This window comes from Sciurus carolinensis, chromosome 11 (genome assembly GCF_902686445.1).
Source record: "Sciurus carolinensis chromosome 11, mSciCar1.2, whole genome shotgun sequence".
NCBI lineage: Eukaryota > Metazoa > Chordata > Mammalia > Rodentia > Sciuridae > Sciurus > Sciurus carolinensis.
This window is the reverse complement of record NC_062223.1, coordinates 87,636,338-87,656,054: the sequence shown is the minus strand read 5'-3', so window position 1 is coordinate 87,656,054 and position 19,717 is coordinate 87,636,338. Positions and strand designations below refer to the sequence as shown.

Below are 19,717 nucleotides of genomic sequence, written 5' to 3'. Positions count from 1 at the left end.
GTATAGGCCAAGGAGTGGGATAGCTGGGTCAAATGGTGGTTCCAGGTTTTCTAAGCAATCTCCACACTGCTTTCCAGAGTGGCTGCACTAATTTGCAACCCCACCAGCAATGTATGAGTGTACCTTTTTCCCCACATCCTCGCCAACACCTATTGTTGCTTGTGTTCTTGATAATTGCCATTCTAATTGGGGTGAGATGGAATCTTAGGGTAGTTTTGATTTGCATTTCTCTTATTACTAAAGATGGTGAACATTTTTCCATATGTTTGTTGATTGCTTGTAGATCTTCTGTGAAGTGTCTGTTCATTTCCTTAGCCCATTTGTTGATTAGGTTATTTGTATTCTTGGTGTAGCGTTTTTTTAGTTCTTTATATATTCTGGAAATTAGTGCTCTATCTGAAGTATGAGTGGCAAAGATTTTCTAAGGGAGAACTCTTAACTCTTAGAAGCTTGTGCACTTAGCTCATAGTTGCTCTTGAAGGTGTGGAAACCAGCATTTCCCCCTTCAGCAGCCCTTTCAGTCACCAGGGCTGGACCACTTAAGTTGTTTGTCTCTTTTGCTCTCTTCCTGTCACCACTCCTTGAACTTAAAAATAATCTCCTGTTGAAGCAGATGGCAGGGCAAGGCCTCACTGGGGACGCAGTTCCCAGAATGTAGCCTAAATCCACATCCTTGCCCGCCTTTGAGTTCTGAGGAAGTTACTGCACATGAAAGAAAGGAAGAATTGAGGTGGCCGTGTCCTGGTGATTTGCATATTTGGATTACTCAATTATTCATATTTAGAATTGATTAGGAGGGATTGAAAGCAGAGCATTATAGTAGTGGAAATATGTACATGGAGGAGAAGGCTTTTGTATCAATCAAGTTTCTGCTACAAATGTGTTGTATAACAACCCCCAAACTCCAATGGCTTCCCACAACACCTGTTTATTTCTTGCTTTTATGTCTGTAGGTCAGCTGGAGTTGTCCTGCTATAGGTGGGTCAGGCTCAGGTCTGAGGGAATGAGGAGTTAGGAATAGTAACTTAATCTATCACACCACTTAACTCTTGACTATGGATGTTAGGGAAGGCTCCCTGGAGGTGGTAAATTTGATCCTCCTGAAGGATAGGTAGTTTTCGAGACAAACAAGGAGGCAATAACATACATAAGTACATTAAATTTTAAAAAGATTGAAGTAATGTATTAGTATCTAAGTAGTCACTGTGGGCAATATGTAAAAACTGTAGGAAAAGAAAACAAAGATCATCAGAGTAACTCTCTGTCCATTAAGTCCAAACTTCATGGGGGAGGTTAAAAAAAGCTATAACACAAATGAGGAAAGAAAAATTTATAATCAAGTGCAATCTTATTTAGTAGGATGGAACAAAAGTGGGAACTCAGAGAGGAAACTAGCTATTTTAGTAACTAGTTTAGGTGCAGGATGCAAGCTATGGGCTGTTTTAATTCATTATTTTATTTTAAGGATTAAATATCCAACCTGAAAGGATATCTTAATGTTAGGTAAAAATGAGCAAAAAAACCTCAGAATGGTAGATAATTTGCTTAATGGCTTATAGCTAGCAAGTGGTAGAGGCGAATACTTCCTAGTAGTTTTTTTTTTTAATTTTTTTTAGTTGTAGATTAACATAATACCTTTATTTTATTTATTTTTATGTGATGCTGAGGATCAAATCCAATGCTTCACACATGCTAGGTAAGCACTCTACCACTGAGCCACAACCCCAGCCCCAGAAGGTACGTTTTGCAAGGAATTTGTTCATAAACTTCACTCAGTAGTATACACACTATTTTGTTCTTCAGTGGAACTGCTTTCAAATTTATGTGGTTTTGAGTGTCTCCTAATGTGTAGCACTGCACTTGTTAGAAGGACCTAGACCCTGGAGTAGATAATTTCTCAGGTCCTGTCTGTCCTACTTTAAGTCTTACGTTTTCATTTCAATTGCATTAAGATGCCTCAAGAAAGTAGGATTCCTACCAATGTTGCTACTTAAAAATGCTTGCTGTAGGGCTGGAGTTGTAGCTTAATGGTAGAGTGCTTGCCTAGCATATGTGAGGCACTGAGTTTGATTCTCAGCATCGCATATAAAGAAATAAAATTAAGGTCCACCAACAACGTAAAAAAAAATGCTTGCTGTAGATGGGGTGATGTTTTGAAATTCTCTTTCCTCCTTTTTCCCAGTTTGTATATACATACCAGCAAGTATTCAGAAATGAAGGGAGGCAAGATTGGTAGTTTCCTCAGACCCAGCAAAGGTTAGAGGTGCAATTAGGTGAATAATTTCACTATCCTGCCAACTACCTCTACCTAATACTAGTTCTCCTGTCAGAACAGAGTTCAGTTATACTCCAGTAGAATGTTCCTGCTTGTGAAGGGGTGAGCATTTATGATTTTTATTTCTAGCTTCTTGTCCATAATTACTTGATAATTGAAATCACATCTCCCCGTTCTTACCTTTAGCTTCACTTTTCAGCTGGGAGTTAGTGGAGAACTAGTTGCTTTTTTGCAACCATCCTTTACTCAGGCGATCGTTAAACATTGACAGGCATTTTTGTGTGCTCTCCATCTTGGCAGTCTGGAGTTGGGTTGAAGCTTATTTTGTGACCCATTTACCACGTGCTCAGGAACCTGGCAGAACTGGTTTCTCTCATCTCAGAGACCATCTTGTATGGCCTTTTAAAAATCTTGTAATACTGAGCAGTGCTTATAAGAACTGCCTCTGACTCTCTCTCTGGTTGCTGTCTCATGATTTGCCAGGTTGGAGACTCCAATGTTGCTGCCACTCACCAAACTGACGACCAGGTGGAGAGAGAATAGACTGCGTCTGAGACAGACTGGTCCAGAGAGGGCGCATGCCAAGAATGCTCTGAAGGCACTAGCAAGGAACGCAGCATCCTCCTGAAAGCCTCTTCGCGAGGTCATCCCACTGACTGCTACTGCCTCATGGGAAGGGGCACTTAGGATTCTGCTGTCATCCCCCCAAAACTTTTGCTAAGCAAAAATAAGACTTTTGCCACAGGACTGAGCAAGATATTATTTCATTTAATTTTTGAACCTTTTGATCTTTCTGGTTAGTCTTGACTGTTGAGCCTGGAGAATTTTAAGCCACATTCGTTGCTACTATTTTTTGTGCTCACTTTTCAAAATGATTGATTTAAGCTTCCTGACAGAGGAGGAACAAGAGGCCATTATGAAGGTTCTGCAGCGGGATGCTGCCCTGAAGAGGACTGAAGAAGAGAGAGTCAGGTAAGAGACCGAGGACTCCTCAGGCATGAGGGAAGGAAGAGGCAGGGCATGAGAAAATAGTGCGTTTTTTTGGTTTTGTTTTCAACCATAAGTGGTAGTTCTGACTTGAAGCCTAAACTTATGGGTTCCAATTTTAGGTTTACTTCCTGGACAGAACTCTTTCCTCCTCATGTCTTTTAAATTACTCCATTGGATGTCTGCCAGAAATAAGGTCTTGATTAGAAACTTAAGTCAGGCGCAGTGGCACATGCCTGAAGTCCCAGTTACTTAGGAAGCTGTATAGGGGGATCACTTAAGCCCATGAGTTTGAGACCAACCTGGGCAGACAGCTAGACCCCCCCCCCGTCTCAACAGAAAAAAAAAATCAAAATGAAAACAAACAAAAACCTGCACTCCTTTAACTTCCTAAGCACTGAGTTAAAAATGAAATAGGTATAAACACATATATCTACATCCATATATGTGTGTTTTTGTATCTACTTTTTAAAACTGAGTCCGTGTTTTTTTAACTGAATCATAAACTAATTTAGAATTTTTTTTAAATTTCTAAAAACTTTAAAAGACATTTGAGAAGTGGCTCAAATGTCTGCATACTTTCAGAAATGTTGGTATCGGTTTTAATAGAAAACTTGATAGTACTCTCTGACCAACTCAGATTTTCATTAGACTTGAGTCCCAAAGAGGAGTGGCAACCTTGCCACATTACCTTTGTTGGGTGGAGCCCAAATGTTCCATGTCAACATTCCTACCACTTTCACTCACCTTTGTGGTAGAAAGAGCACTGGACCAGCCTGCTGAATAACTGGGCATAGTCCAAACTCTGCTGTTTACTATCAGTGTAATCTTAGGCTTTGAAAGCTGTTGAAAGGCTGCTTGAATGCTAGTTGTACTAACTTTATGGTCCCCATCACAGGAGTTAACCAAAAAGGGCATAAGCCACGTTCTTACTTCCTGGAACACAAGGACTATGAACAGTGGATTTATTTGCACTATTTCCCATATTTTGACATTAATTGGATATGGATGTTGTATAAAAAAAATACTGAAATTTCCTTCAAGCACTGCAGACTACATGATGGGGGCTAGTGATAACTCGTGCATAGATACTTTTTAATGAGTTGCAAAGGGCATAATGTGCCCTTTATTTCTTATGCACTCGCACATTGTTGTGTGGGATGTAATTATCTCATCTGATGTGTGAGGAAATTGACTTTGAGGTGGGTCAGGTGACTTGCTTAGCATCATATGAACAGTCGGTATCAGAGTGAGAGGGGAGTCTTCATCCTTTAAGACTTCCTCAGACAGGCCATCCTGGGACCTGGAATCAAGAAGGTGGTGTGGTGTGAGGCAGGACACTGAACTGTAATCCTGAAACTGGGATCATGCTCTTTCCCTCAAGCCACTTGCTGTGCTCCGGGTGCCTGCACTGTGCACTGCTTCTGTTCTCAGCAGGTGTTGAGCAGTGTCTCCTTGGGGCACAGGATTGACACTAATCTTCTACAACCTCTTGGTACCATTATTGCTTTATCCATTCAGAATTTATAAAACCTTTTCAGGAACATAGTTCTCTTAAGTTTCTCATAGAAGCCCCAAGATTTCCAAGGCAGGGACTTTTATACTCATTTAGGAATAAAGTACCAGCTAATCTTTAGCCACCAGAAAAATGCTGCAAGTCTCTTGGCAGTGTTGGTTTTGCAGACCGTCCTTTGGTCTGTTATTTCTGAGGGTGTCCTAGCAGTTTCTGAGGGTGCAGCCCTTGTTTTTTTGCTTTTAAATAAATGATAGGAAGAAGGCTTGGGGTGACAAAATCTGGTGTGATTCAAGTTCTATCTACCACTTTTCTGGGGGACCTTCTTCCTGGGCACCAAGCATCTCTTGTGGACTTGGCCACGGGCAGGTCCAAGGTCCTAGATCTGTGGAGGAGTGACAGCATGCACCAACAGAGAGCAGGTGAGTATGAAGTCACAGCCTGTGGACACTGTAAGAGCCCAGCTCATGACCTGTTCTACCCAAGGAGAATCTTGCTCTGTCCCTTCGTTGGTTTAGGACCTAAGAGTCTTGTGGGAATGGTTCTGAAGCTATTCTGTTTCTGGGCCAGAACTGAGTCTCTGAAAATGCTATACCATGGGCTCCTTTGCCACCCCTCAGCCCTTTGTCTTTGCCTCTTCCATCAGAGTTACAATTTGACAACTTTGGAAAGGAGATAAGCCCAGAGAGGGCAAATGATTTGCCTAGGGTCACACAGCTAGTAAGTGCCAAAGCTATGATTAAAAAAAAATTTTTTTTTTGGTCTAGTGCTTTTCCCTCTGCCTTAAGCTACTCATTGCTATTTTTCTTCCATGAAGAAATGGTAAAAACTAAATCATAATACAGGGCAAGAACTCCCTTTCATGGACCTTGGAGTCAAATCCCATCTCCACCACTAATCAACTATGTAAGGTCCATTTGTCAAGTTATTTAACCTCTCTGAGCCTCATCTCAGAAACTGAGAATGACCATAATACCAATTTTAAAAGATGAAAGTCAGGATTAAGTAAAGTAATTCTTAATTTTCTTGGCATGTGATAGGTGATAGATACATTTCAATTCTCTTATTTGCCACTTCACCTGTGCTGTCTGATTTCTTAACAAGAAATGATTCCTAAACGCTATTATTTAATGCAGTAAAATTTAATTGAGCACCTTTTAAGTGCAAGAAACAACTGCACAGTAATGTGAAGGGAATTCCAGGATGACTGATTTCAGCCTCAAGGAATTTACCATCTAGTGGCCTTTATTCATTTATCAGTTGCAAATTTAAAATCTAAATTTTGTTTTTCTAATATGATTTTATAATGCATCCAGTTCTAGTTAGTTTGCATTTTGGAAACACCAATTACATAATTATAGTATTAGCCTGAGCAAACCATCTTTTAAAAGGCAAACCTGTCACTAAAATTCAGACTGTTCTTTCAAATGCTCGCTCTGTTTGGGCCATAGCCATGAGGGCTTCACTAATGGATCACAGCAGTGTTGCCCACAATCTCAGACATCGCAGAACCCTTTTTCAGTAGCACTGTACATAATGTTTAGCATTCAAAAGGAAACCTCTTTGCCATTTTCAGTACATTCAGTGCTTTAAATTGTTCACATCCTAGCTCATGCTGGACACTTTGGAGATGATTTATGTGTTAACTCCCATCCTGATTTCATGGATGAGAAACTGAGTGTCTGTAGGGGAAATGCCTGTTTCCTAACCCGTCAACCTGTTAGTGGTAGAATACAGACTTGGGCACAGGGGAATATCCTTTGTGATGTCTCTGGAGTCCAGTTGAGATGATACCAGCTCCAGGCCACTGTTGCCACCACAGCTGTCTTTCTTGCTACCTCTGTCCCTGTAACCATAAGTTTTAGGCCCAACTTTTCCTCATCTGCATCCCTAACTCTTGGGTGGAGACATTGCCCAAACCATCAGGGAAGCCAGACATGAGGATGGATATTTTTCTCTCCCCCACCGCTGCCTTCTGTCTCTGTCTCTCTCTCCCTCTTCTACCTTGTCCCCCACCATCTAAGAGAACACTGCCATACACACACATGTAATTTTAGTCTTTTATGGTCTGAAAATGACACACTGTAGAGGTGGTGTTTCCTGTGCTTTGCATCACACTGCCAGCAGGAAATTGCTGCACATGCGTGTCTGAGCACCACAGCAGCACCACATCCCCCACCCCCATATAGGCAAACCACATCTACAGTGGGGGCGTTTCTGCAGTAGATACCATCTCAACCACCACCCACCACATCTTATGATTCTCAGCTGCCTCTTTAAGACCTTAAGTTCTTTTTAAATGAAAGAAGTTGTCATTGAAGAATTGACTTCCAGGACCCTGGGCAATATTTTCTGTCAAAGCAAAGAGGAAAGGAAACAGCATTTATGGAGGACTGCATTGCACACGGAGCTTCGCATACATTTTCTCCTTTCATCCTCAGAACGGTGTAGCTGAATCCATTCAACAGATAAGGAAATAGGGTGAAGAAGATAAGTGCCCTGCAGAATTAGTGCTGATCCAGTTCCAAAGCCTGTGCACTTTCCACACACTGCTGCCTCTCAGCTGATTGTGGGGATCCATGATGTTTCAGTCTAAGAGATGCATTCCTTATCATTTTTCACTGTTAGAAATATTTGCAGTTTGCTTTGAGTTATGCTGGTTTCTAGATTTTCCATTAAATGTTTCTGCCACCTTTTCTACCAAGAAAAAAGTAAAGTGTGATGACTGTCTTAAAAACCAAAAACATGTTTGCTTCTCTGAGGCAGGACAGGGTAGTGGAAAGAGTGGAAGCTGAGTCAGGTTGGGCCTCTGGTTCCATCTCTGCTGACCTTCAGCAAGTCTCCTAACTTCTCTGGACCTGAATCACTTCATTTCGAAAGTGAGGCCATTTTTTACTATTTAAGGTTTCTTTCAGCTTTTACATTCTAAATAAACATCTAAGACTACTTTTAAGTTATACTCTCACCAGCTTGCCCAGAGTATACTTGGGGATTAAACAACAACAACAGGTCAGTGAATGGACCAGTCAGTCATCTTTCTGGTCAGCCTACTGAGTCTCGCTATCTATAGTTGACTAGATAATATCAACCAGGTCCCACACATAATGTTAGGCCTTTGCCTAGTCATGTTGAAAAGCTGGAATCTGGGGTGTGTGCCTCTGATCACAAGGAGAAAAGGGGGTGTGGTGGGGGAAGGTGTTGAAGGCAGAGAGGAAGCACCACTGCTGTTCTGGCTTTCCTCTGTAAGTCCTCACACTCTGTGCACCAAAAAGGGTTGACCTCAACGGTTAGGGCTGTAATTTTTATGCACAATTCCAAGAACATGCCTGGTATCTGATAGAGAATGAATGAATGAATAAATGTGTGAACAAATAACCAGACCTGGGTTTAGATCTGACCTTTATCATACAAAGGAAACAAATTGAGCAGCTTATGTAATTGACTAAATTCTTTGTATATCACGTCAAAATTGTGGGGACTAAGTGTTAAGATGCCTGTTAACTGCCAGGCGTGTGATTGAGTACAAAGCAGATACTATGTAAGTGTTAGCAGAAGGAACAGGGGAGTGGGTAAAGAACGACGGGGACATTCAGCAGGGCAGTGTCCTCTCTGGGCTGAGGGCTCTTCTGCTCTCATTTCTTCCCACCAGCCCACATGTATTTGTTGAGATCTTTGCTATGCTCAGCTCTCTTCTTAACACGTGTGTGTGTAGAGGATGGTAAAGAATAAAAAGTGTCAGTCCCAAGAAATTTACCCTTTGCTCACTTCAACTAGATGATACAACAATTAGAAGATTCAATGCAAAGTTTGCTTGGTGCAGTTACAGTTCAGGAAAAATGAGAGATCAATGTGGACTAGAGGAAAAAATTTTCATGGCATCACAGTGGAATTTTTCCATGCCCATATCTTTATAAAACTTGGTCTTTGGTGTCACACACATGAGGTCATCTACAAAATATTACAAATGACTAAGAAAAAGAAAAAAGTGATTATTAAACCTAGTGGCTGAAACATATGTGCAAATGATTGTATTAGGAAATACACAAGTGGCACTTATTAAATTCGAAAGAATTCTTTTGCCACTTTATAACAAAGGAGCCAGAAACCCTTTATTACCACATGGCTACCAGTCTTTTCAGGAACAATGTATTTCTTCTGATTTGATTTTTACAGCCTGTGCTTGTTGTGCATTGGCCAGGGCTTGCCAGCAGTCATTTAGGTGAGAGCAGATCAAGAGTTTCACAAAGATCCCTACAAAGTACCTTTCAGTCAAACAAAAATAAATGACGAGAACTAGGGGTTGTTGTGCTGCAAGAGTTTGTGTGCTCCTTCAGCAAGAACGCTGGTGGGTGCCATATTTTGTGGTGTTTTTTCCTGTTCTGAGAATGTCCTGTCTCACCAGAAGACCCTACATTGCAGTGGGGCATGACTCACGGAACCTCAGCAGTGACGTGCTCTTCATTATCTCTTGCCTGACTGAGGCAGGGTGGCTGCTGGGTGCTTATTTGCTCACTGATTTATTCACTCAACAAATAGCTATTGGGTACCAGCTCTCTGCCAGGCTCTGTGGTGTGCTAGGTTACAAAGGCGATTAAGATGTGATCCTTGTCCTCAAGGAGTTTGCAGTGTCCACAGATCAGTGGGCGAAACAGATGTGCAAATAGATCACTGGGACACAGTGTGATGAGTGCTAAAGGGGTGGGGCCAAGGGAGCATGGGACAGGGCAAAGGGTGGCCCAGTGCCTGAGCTGGATCTGAAGGATGAGGAACAGCAGGCTGGACAGAGAAGCAGGGGAGAGACATCCCGAGAGCCTTCGGAGTCCTTGGCCTCTTTCCACTCTTAAGCACTTTCAGACAAACACTGTGATGAGTTATTCCAGAATTCCTGCCTGTTAGGTCCTATGGTCCTCTAACTTTACAAGTAAGAAGACTGAAGTTGGGGCTGGGGAGATAGCTCAGTTGGTAGAGTGCTTGCTTTGCAAGCACAAGGCCCTGGGTTTGATCTCCCCTACAAAAAAAAAAGACTGAAGTTGAGAAAGACTCAGTAGCCTCCCCATGTTCCATATAGGAAGAGTCAGAACTGGAATTCGGACCTAGTTTTGGTAACCTCCAAAGCCCACATTCTTTCTGCCATATCTTCTGGATGTCTATAGCATCTACAGAGGTCTCAAAAGAACAGCTTGGAGGACAATAAGCAGTTGAGTGTGCTGGCAAGTGTTGTATGGGAGAAAGTGCTGGAAAATGAATCTGAAAAGGTAACTGAAGCCAGGTGGTCTGGGGCCTCATAGGACATTCCTTTACTATGCAAGCACAGAATAAATATCCACTCTTTTCTAGACACTTAGCAAAAATGTATTGATTGAATACAGGCCCCATCCTCAGGAACTCACTCTGGTCAGGGAGAGGTGGGAGGACTTCTCTTCTCTGGAATTGAACTTAGGCTTGGTCCTGTTGGGAGGAGAAAGAAAAAGCTGAACCAGCAGCCTGACAGGGGTCTTCTGCTCTGTTCAAAGCCTGAGGCGAGGAGAAACCATCAGAATCTGTAATAAGAACCATAATGTCTCTGAAGTAATGGTGTGTTGTCACTGTTATGATTTAGAGATACACTGTTATGACAATGTGTGATTGAACATGTTTGGAGTAGGGTCAGTTCTTCCTAGGTGATTGAGAGAGGAGAGGAAATTCCAGCAGAGAGTGGGTAAATAGACATCTCCAGGCATTCTTAGGGAGAGAGGCAACTCCTTGCTAGACCTGGAGTAACTGCCCCTCCCCACCCCCCATCTCCCCCACTTTCAGCTTGCCTGTGTGTAGCACTCATGACAAACCCTACTACTACCTTGGTCCATTTACATTCTCTGGCTAAAACAGATTTGATTTGCTACTTTAGGAAGGATACATATGAGCTTGAACGACAACCATAAAACCATCTTGGACTTGTGTAGCGTGTCATCTTCCAAGAGTTCTGTTGCCTTAAAGCTTTTATTCCACTGTATTCTAAGTACATCTCTGTGGGTGAGAAAAGAGATTTGAAATTCTTGTTTTATTGAGATAGACTAAAATTTGCAATTATTGTTTTATTGAAATGAAAGCAAAGGTTAAAAGACTGGTCAACTAGAATAATGTTTTCTAGCCAGTGTAATTTAGAGAAGTTTTAGGATGGTACCGTTTGTTTTTTAGGTTTTAGCTTTTCCATGAACATGAATGATTGTGGAATCCTTAAAAGCATTATCTGCACAAATGGTATTTGCTTGCCCATCCCTGTTGTCATATTTGGTCTTCCTGATTCTAGCCCACTACTTTTGTTTATTTTCCTAACATTAAGCACCAGGGATATCATACCCCTTTCTTACACAGATTTCCAGAAAAGTCTGATAAACTCATTTCATCAAAATGATAGGATTGATGGACTGGTAACTACCCCACTAGTTATTCTTTTTTTTTTTTTCTTTTTCCTTCAGTACTAGGGATTAAACTCAGGGGCCTTCTACCACTGGTGTACACCCCAAGCCCTTTTTATATTTTATTTTATTTCATTTCATTCCATTCCATTCCATTCCATTCCATTTTTAGTACCAAGGATTGAACTCAGGGGCACTCAACCACTGAGCCACATCCCTAGCCCTTTTTTTGTATTTTATTAAGAGACAGGGTCCCCTGAGTTACTTAGAGCCTCACTAAGTTGCTGAGGCTGGATTTGAACTCAAGATCCTACTGCCTCAGTGTCCTGAGTGCTCGGATTACAGGCATGCACCACTGCACCTGGCTTCACCACCAGTTATTTTCTAGTGTTTCTTAGGTGCCAGGAATGCACAGAGGGCTGTTAACATGTATTAATCCTCAGAGCAACTCCTTTTACAGATAAGGAAATCAATATATAGGGAAGCTTATTGTATCATCCCTCCCTGGGGTATTTGCATTTGAACAGAGGACACAGGACTACAACCAAGACATAAATCTGCTCTTGGGAAATAGCAGGCATCATCTGAGGATCATGGTTAAGACTTTAGATTTAAAAAATATTGGCCTTGGCATTTCTGACTTTCCAAAGAGGAATATTCGCAGTTCGTCATCTGGGAGATTTGTGGCATCTAAAATGTTGTGAGCTTCATTTTGCTCACTGTATGTTTACAATTTTTTTATACAATGTCACAGTGAACTCATTTATTTACTGTGGTTTCTTAGTGCAGTAAAGTTCTTTATCTGTTGTAGACATTTGCCTGAAAAAATTAAGGATGATCAGCAGCTGAAGAATATGAGTGGCCAGTGGTTTTATGAAGCCAAGGCAAAAAGGCACAGAGATAAAATCCATGGTGCAGATATCATCAGAGCATCTATGAGAAAGAAGAGGCTCCAAGTGGCAGGTGAGTTGATTTGGCCGACGTGGTTACAGCTAGCATTTGTTTGGGAAGGGGGAAAGGGATGGTGGCAGAATCGTTGCTGAAATCCGCCTTGGGAAAACATTTGGAGGGATGCTTTCCATAATGTGTCGAGCTCAACATCCTCTTCCCTGGATTCAGATGTACTAGGGCAGGGCCAAATTACTCAGTGTACGAACACAGGAAGCGCTTTGGGCACCATGTTGACTTGTAGTAGCATAGATACTTGGGGTTTTTAAGAGATCTGCCACCTCTTCTTTGACTTTTAACTCTGTAAATTCAGAGCCTTCGGAGTAAGGAAAAGGGTTTAGACAGAAAGAAATTAGCGTCCTTATTCAGTGATCTTGATATCTAGTACTTCTTTGCTCCACAAAGTACACTATTTAAGGGTCTAGAAAGGTAATATTTTGAGGGCTTATTAGTTAAATAATAACTGGGTACCTTCTCTCTAACTCTGGGTTAGTCAGCATAAACCCTTGTTCAGGTCTAGCCTGTATGCAAAAGAGAAAATAGCTGTTATCTCTGAGTGTCTAATATATGATAGACACTTACTCTCTATTATCTCTAATTGTAGCAGTAGTTTTGTAAGGCATTATTTTCCCCATTCTATAGATGGGGCATGTAAAACTCAGAGAAGTTAAATCCCTTACCCAAGATCATATTGTTGCCAAAAGGCAGAGCTGGGATTTCAGATCTTTGGGACTCAGGGCCACACTCCTTGCAGATAAAGGTTGATTACATAGTATGCACAATGCATTGTAAAGCCCTCTTGCTTTTCAAAACTACCCAGACCTTAAGAAATCTTCACAGGTACTGGTTAATACTGTGGGCTCCATTTTTCAGTTGAAGAAACTAGACTCAGGTGTGATGGGACCTTGGTGGGATACCATCCTGGAACGTATTTGGAAACTGAAAGCCCCAATATACTTCATCTTCTTAACACTGATGAAAGTATTCTTGGTACTCACTGGCTATGTGGCCTTAGGCAATTTCTTGAAGTCTTCAATCCTTAATTTCCAAATTTATAAACTTGGAAAATAACTCCCACCTCATAGGATAATGTATGTGAAGGACTTGGCACAGTGCCTGAGAGGTCATCAGTCAGTTGGTGTTTGTGATCAGAGAGGTTCAGGTAAACAGTCCTGGATGTTCAGAGGCAAAAGAAGTCATTTCCTGAAGAGGGAGCACAGAGGTTTTATGAGGACTCTGACATCAGAGCTGAGCATTGAGTACTATGTAGAATTTGGATGAGTAGAGACTGGGCAGGAGGAGGTAGAGTCGGCAGTGGAGAAGGGCATTCTCTTCAGAATCATTTGTTCCCCTTTATATCCCACAGCCAAGCATCATGTTGGGCATATTGTAGATGTTCAGTAAAGCACAGTAAGGATGGTGTTTCAATCCCAATAAGTACCCCCTGCCTGGCTATGCACATTAAATCCGGATTCTAATTAAGATCAGATTAACCTAGAGGCAGTTAGAATTTTGCTTTAACAGTCCCTGGAGTTACCTGCACATTTAAAGGTACACCCATGTTCTTAGGAGACTCTGCTTAGTGCAGAGGAGCTGATGTCATGGGAACCTACTGACTTCTTTTAAAGATGTATTTCTGATCCTGAGACTCAGGAATTGGCTTGGCACTCAGAGGGCCTGAGATTCAGATTTAAGTTCCTAGCGATAGGGGCCTATAAGAGAATTGTAGATTGTGGAAGTGAGAGATAAACCTTCCTGCCTTTATTGTTTCCTATTTCAGTCGAGCAGAGTAAGGACAGAGCAATTGAGGCAAAGGAAAGCTGGGTGAATAATGTCAACAAAGATGCTCTCCTTCTCCCAGAACTGGCTGGTGCTGTAGAAGAGCCAGAAGAAGATTCAGCACCAATAAGCCCAAGGTAAGGCAGAGCTTGTTAGGAGAGCTACTGCTTGGGGGTTTCATGGCTTGGTGTGCTGTATGATCAGTATGTGGGCTATGAACATAAATGCTGGACTGGTATCTTGGGCATGTGGAAGTAGGTAGTTTTTGAGAGAATTCTGGATCCCCAAGGGAACAAAGCCTAAACTGCTGAATCTTAAAATTAAAAATGTTAAATAGTGATTTATTTCAGCACCAACAATAGCTGTTTTTCATTTGTACTAAAATTTCTCTTTAGCATAGGACAAAGAAGTACTCCAAAATGAATATAGGGGAATAAATCATTTCAGGAGAGAGATAAATTATGAAGAGATTTTAATATTGTGGTACAATGGGAACAAGTTCAAGCACAGGAACGAGACAGACATGAATTCAGACCTTAAGCCTGTCGTTTATAAACTATACATCCATGGGCATGTCATGGTCAATAACCTTTCCAAGTCTATTTTCTTAACTATAGATAGGAATAATTTATACCCAAAAGACAATGGTGATAACTAATGCTAATGTGTGTAGAATACCTCCACATGTCAGTTTTGATTTTTTGTTGTTGTCCATACATGTTTTCATCTGATCAATTAAAATGTTCATTCAATGTACCTTCCTAAGAGGTAGCTAATTGTGAGGCTATGTTGCCACAAGCCTTTTGAGCCATGATGGTTTGCTTTTAGGTATTTCAGAATCTTCCCATTAGTGTCTGTCTCTTTAAAATACAGTGGTTACCCTTTGGTAGGAGGGGTAGTTGCATATCATCTTTAGATCTTCATGAAGACAGTTCAATTTGGAGCCTCCAGCTGGGATGAAATTGGTCAGTTTGCCAGTGAGCCAGCATCTGTGCTAGAGTGCAGGACTGAGGGACAGAGATATTTCCAAATAGGTTACAGGTTAGGGGGGTGTGCAGGTTAGGTACCTCTAAGAATTTCAGAGTCAAAGATGAGGAAAGTTTATCAAATGGATAATGGATACTGATTCCGTTAAGGTACCCATTATTAACCCATTTTTTAATTGTTTTCCATGAATTGTGGGCTCCACTATTTCTCTCCAGGATGACTTGTAATGTTCTCTTTTATGTGAGATTGACTAAAAGGTGAAACACCTCTGTAGTAACTGCTAATTGATACTATGACCTTACAGTAGTACTGATATAATTTCCTGGACTTTTATTTCCACAGCTGTAAAATGGAAATAATAATAGTATGCTAATATGATTATTGGCAAGTTAATTAGCTAGTGAATGTAGAATCTTAATGTAGTCTGTAGCACATAGTGGATGCTCAATAAATGGAAAGATGGGCTCTCAAATATAAACAGATATTTCAGGATACACAACAAAGGGTGTGAGGAGCCTCCTTGGTGTCTCTCCATTTACCAACAGCTTACAACCCTTCTAATAGATGAAGGCCTTACTTTAATAAATAAAGATGAGACCTAAAGTATTAGAAACCCTGAGAGAAATAACACAGTCATTTAAATTCAACAACAAGGAGCTGAGTATGGCTCTTAAGAGCTAGGTAAGACAGGAGCTGAGGAGCACCAAAGCATCAACTAATGAGGGAAAAAGGATCAAGTACCACCTAAGAGGAAAGGAGAAGATATGGGGACATCACAGACTGACTTAGATTATTGCACAGTTTTATCTGGGCCAACCTTCCCATTCTTCTTCCGAGAACTCTTCCATATCAAAGGGCTTGAGGGACAGAGGTGTTAACTCAGTTTTCTCCTGACTCCATGGAGCTGGTGGGCTTTCCCTCAGTCTTCCTTGCTTTGAGAATAGTAACTTCCATTATTTGCATTTGCATTATTTTATGCATTCCTTGTGTGATTGCTTACAAATATTTTGGGTATTATTTATAAATCAGAACAGAGTTACCTGACTGACCAGGATGTTGTGAGAGTAAATGAAGTATGAGAATTACTTAGCATTTCTCAGGAAGAAGGAAAACTGACGATTTCCAGGTGGCATTATAATGATGCTATTATTACATGGATAAAGCATAGTCAAGAAGCAAGTGTAAAAGTGTTAGATGTATCCAGCATGATTTACTCATTAAAGACCAACCCTACAAGATGTGGATGGGTGGTAATCACTTAGAATTGTAGAAGGAGCTACTTTTTACTTCCTCCTTTCCAGATCAGAAATGACTACTTTACTCAGTATCAAGTTCCTGCAGTGTTTCTAACTTATACTTTAAACTTTGTGAACTGGGTGTGGTAAGTGTGTTTGGGGCTTATACTTTCAGACTAAGTGAATTTCAGTGGAATGATTCAATACCTGTTAATATTTTCTTAGTCAGGAATCAGGAGTTGGGAAGTGTGAGGCCACAGTGGATGGATATTGCCATCTCTGAAGGAGTTTTTCAAATTGGCTTGGTGCCAGGACGCTTCTTTCTGTTGTGGGCACAATTCTGTGGGATCCTCCCTACGAAGAGTTAAAACATGGGTACCCCAGCCTGTAGTCAAGCCTCAGCAGCTACCACATTCTTTCTAAACTCAGCTTATGAGCAGAGAATGAGGTTCCCTTTAGAGTGGCAAAGGGAAATTCAAGTCCTGGTCACTGACTTTCAGTAAGGCAGTATTGGCTGGATCAGCACGTCATAAACTAGCAAAGGACCTGTTTTAAAATTCTTGTTTCTAATCATCACAGATTGTCACATTTTGTAAATTTTAAAACTGAAATGCAGAAAGCTATGAACCTCTGATCATGTACTGGGATATTTCAGCAAATAGCTGTGAATGGTTCCCAATACACACTCTCCATTTCTGTACTTTCTCACTGTGAATCAGTGATAAGCAGTTCATGGATTGGCACTGGTCCATGAACCAAATGTTTATAGTACATTGTGTCACCCTCCCCAAATAATTGCTGAATGTGTGCACAGTAAGCCACAGGAATTGGCTGAGTCAAGGTGGGAGTACATAATAAAGATACAAGAAGCTCTTCCCACATGGGTCAGAACCCTGCCTGTATAATGTGTCCTGACTCTAAAGGCAGGCCTGTTCTGGGACAAGAAGCCCCTTCTTTGTCACTTGAGGTTACAAGTTCTTTGAAACAAGTTTGGGTGCTCTGGGTATGGAGAGTCTAGTAGCCTCTCTACTGACCAGGGCCTTAGATCTCTGTAACTAGGTACTTCTTTTAGATTGAAGGAGTGTGGAAATACACTGACCTTTTCATTTCTGCCTTCTCTTTTTCTTCTCTTCTCTTTTCTTCCTTTAAGACTACCTCTTTGCTAGCTTATATTTTCTTGGCTCTGTGACTGCAGACAGGTCAGCTCAGCCTCTGAAAAAAATGACAGTTACCCAAGTATCCAAGCTTCCCAGTTCTTTCCCCCTTCTGGCTCCTCCTCCTCTACCCTTCTCTATCCCACATCTCTTAGTTGCTTGATGTATTTTCCTTTCTCCTTGAAGGGTTCTAACATGAATTCTACCCTAAAGAGTATTTGACTTTTAAAAATAACTTGAGCCTGTATAGGTGGAAATTGTAGGCTTCTTTCCTTCTTTTAGTGGTCACCTTCCTGAAACATGAGTGCAGACTTCTTTGTGCTGTCCTAACATGCAACTCAAATAGCCCTTATCACCTGGCATTTAGCACAGATGAGGACATTACAGTGAGGCGGGGATTGGATGTCCGCCAGTTGCCTGGCTCCCATACTGTGCAGACTTTTCTATTAGAAAAACTCTTGGCCGGTTGTGGTGGCACACACCTGTAATCCAAGAGGTTGGGGAAGCTGAGGCAGGAGGATCTAGAGTTCAGAGCCAGTCTCAGCAATGGAGAGGTGCTCAGCAACTCCATGAGACCCTGTCTCTAAATAAAATACAAAATAGGACTGGGGATGTGGTTCAGTGGTCGAGTGTCCCCTGAGTTAAATCCCCGGTACCAAAACAAACAAACAAAAAAAACAACTCTTGGTTCTGATGGTTTCTAAGAGATTTAAGAATTATCTTGTCTTAAACATCCTGATAAAGAACAGAATCTTCACCCAAAAGAGGCAAGTACATAAGTGGAAAGAGGGTTATGTTAGGGATAATGGGCATCTCAGTGCCCCGATATCACACTAAGAAAACTACCCTAGTAACAGATCATCTGTTACTGTATTTGTTGTAGCAAAAGTAACAGATATCATCTGTTACTGTATTTGTTGTAGCAAAAGTAGACAGGGAACTGGATTCAGTGGTGTATGCCTATAACCCCAGTGGCTTGGGAGCCTGAGGCAGGAGGATTGCGAGTTCAAAGTCAGCCTCAGCAACTTAGCAAGGCCCTAAGCAATTTATTGAGATGCTATCTCTAAATTAAATATAAAAATGTGGGGCTGGGGAGGTGTCTTAGTGGTTAAATATTTCTAAGTTCACTTCCTGGTACAAAAAAAAAAAAAATTAGTCAGGGTGGTACAATTGGTCAACCTGAGCTCCTGAAAAAAGAGACCAGAAAAAGTCAGTATGAGAGAGATATGGAGAAAAGTAGGACAAAGAAAGACAAACATGTATGAATGGTGAGAATAGAACCATTAATCCATATGTTGCCAAAGTTTGCTTTTAGGATATTTATTGGAAATAAAGTATTTACATGCTCTTGTTTGCAGCTGTTTGAAAGCACTGACTTATGCCTTGCTTGCATCCAATGGACTAAATTGTTCTTTAGAGTATTAGTTCATTTTTAACTCAGTCATTTATTTGGTTGGTCAACATCATTGAGTATTTAATCATATACATCATGGTAGTGAGGAGTTTGAAGATGACTAAGTCTTGTCCCTGTCTTTGAGGAACCCCTTATTTGGAGAATAATTATAAATTGTGATTGATGTGACAACATCAATTGTGATGTGTATAATTATAAATTGTGACTGATGTGACAACAGTATTTAAAAGCCATGAAAGAACAAATAGCAGTGCTACGTCCAGTATTGGGGAGGGATTGTCTGGGCGCTTCTGGAGGTGGTTGTATTTGAGGTAATTCTTGAATGATGAAAAAGGTTATTTAGACATGGGGAGAGAATGGTACAGACATAGGGGTCTGGTAGGGACTGGTATGGCATATTGTGTGTGTGGTGCACAGGTGTGTGGAAAGAAACTGGAATCAGATGGTGAATAGTCTTGAACACAGGCCAAAAGGCTAGACTTTTCCTTTAAGTCACAGGAGTCACCAAGTGACTTTTTTTTTTTTTTTAATTTTTTATAATTGAGTTTACTTTTTAGAGCCATCCTTCTGGCAACTGTGTAGGATGGTGACAGAGTTAAAATAGGACATGATAGCAGAAGTTTAGGTGAGAGATGGGGACAACCTGATTGAGGACATAGAGAAAGAAGGAAACTTGACTGAGTTATAGAGATGCGATTAGAAGGAATTTGAAGTGTTTGTAGAACACACAGAAATATCTAAGAATCGATACAGGATATGTGGATTATTAGATGAGAGGTTCTGAACTGTGGCCTGTATATCAGAATTATCCAAGGAATTTTTAAAACTCCAAATTCCCAGGACTGAGTATCACTGCTTTGCTCTCTTGGAGATGAAGGCCTAAATCCTGCTCACCACTGTGTCCCAATCATCTAACACCATGTGTGTCTAGCACATGGTGGGTTCTCAGTAAGAATGAAAGAATGCCTGCACTCTCTATTACGGACCTTCATCGTACTGAGCACTGCCTGAAATATATTGCATATTT

General features: G+C 41.1%; 1 protein-coding gene across 9 annotated transcripts in view; it reads left to right on the top strand.

Moving 5' to 3' along the window:
* Positions 1 to 19,717, top strand: part of Sytl2 (synaptotagmin like 2) — a 107,070-nt gene that overhangs the window by 43,065 nt on the left and 44,288 nt on the right. For all 9 annotated transcript variants that reach the window (XM_047516217.1, XM_047516216.1, XM_047516214.1 and 6 more), the window contains 3 exons: positions 2,759 to 3,247; positions 11,985 to 12,136; positions 13,902 to 14,037. In XM_047516217.1, the coding sequence (XP_047372173.1) occupies positions 3,147 to 3,247; positions 11,985 to 12,136; positions 13,902 to 14,037 (389 nt within the window). In that variant the 5' untranslated portion in view covers positions 2,759 to 3,146. The remainder of the gene's footprint in view (positions 1 to 2,758; positions 3,248 to 11,984; positions 12,137 to 13,901; positions 14,038 to 19,717) is intronic.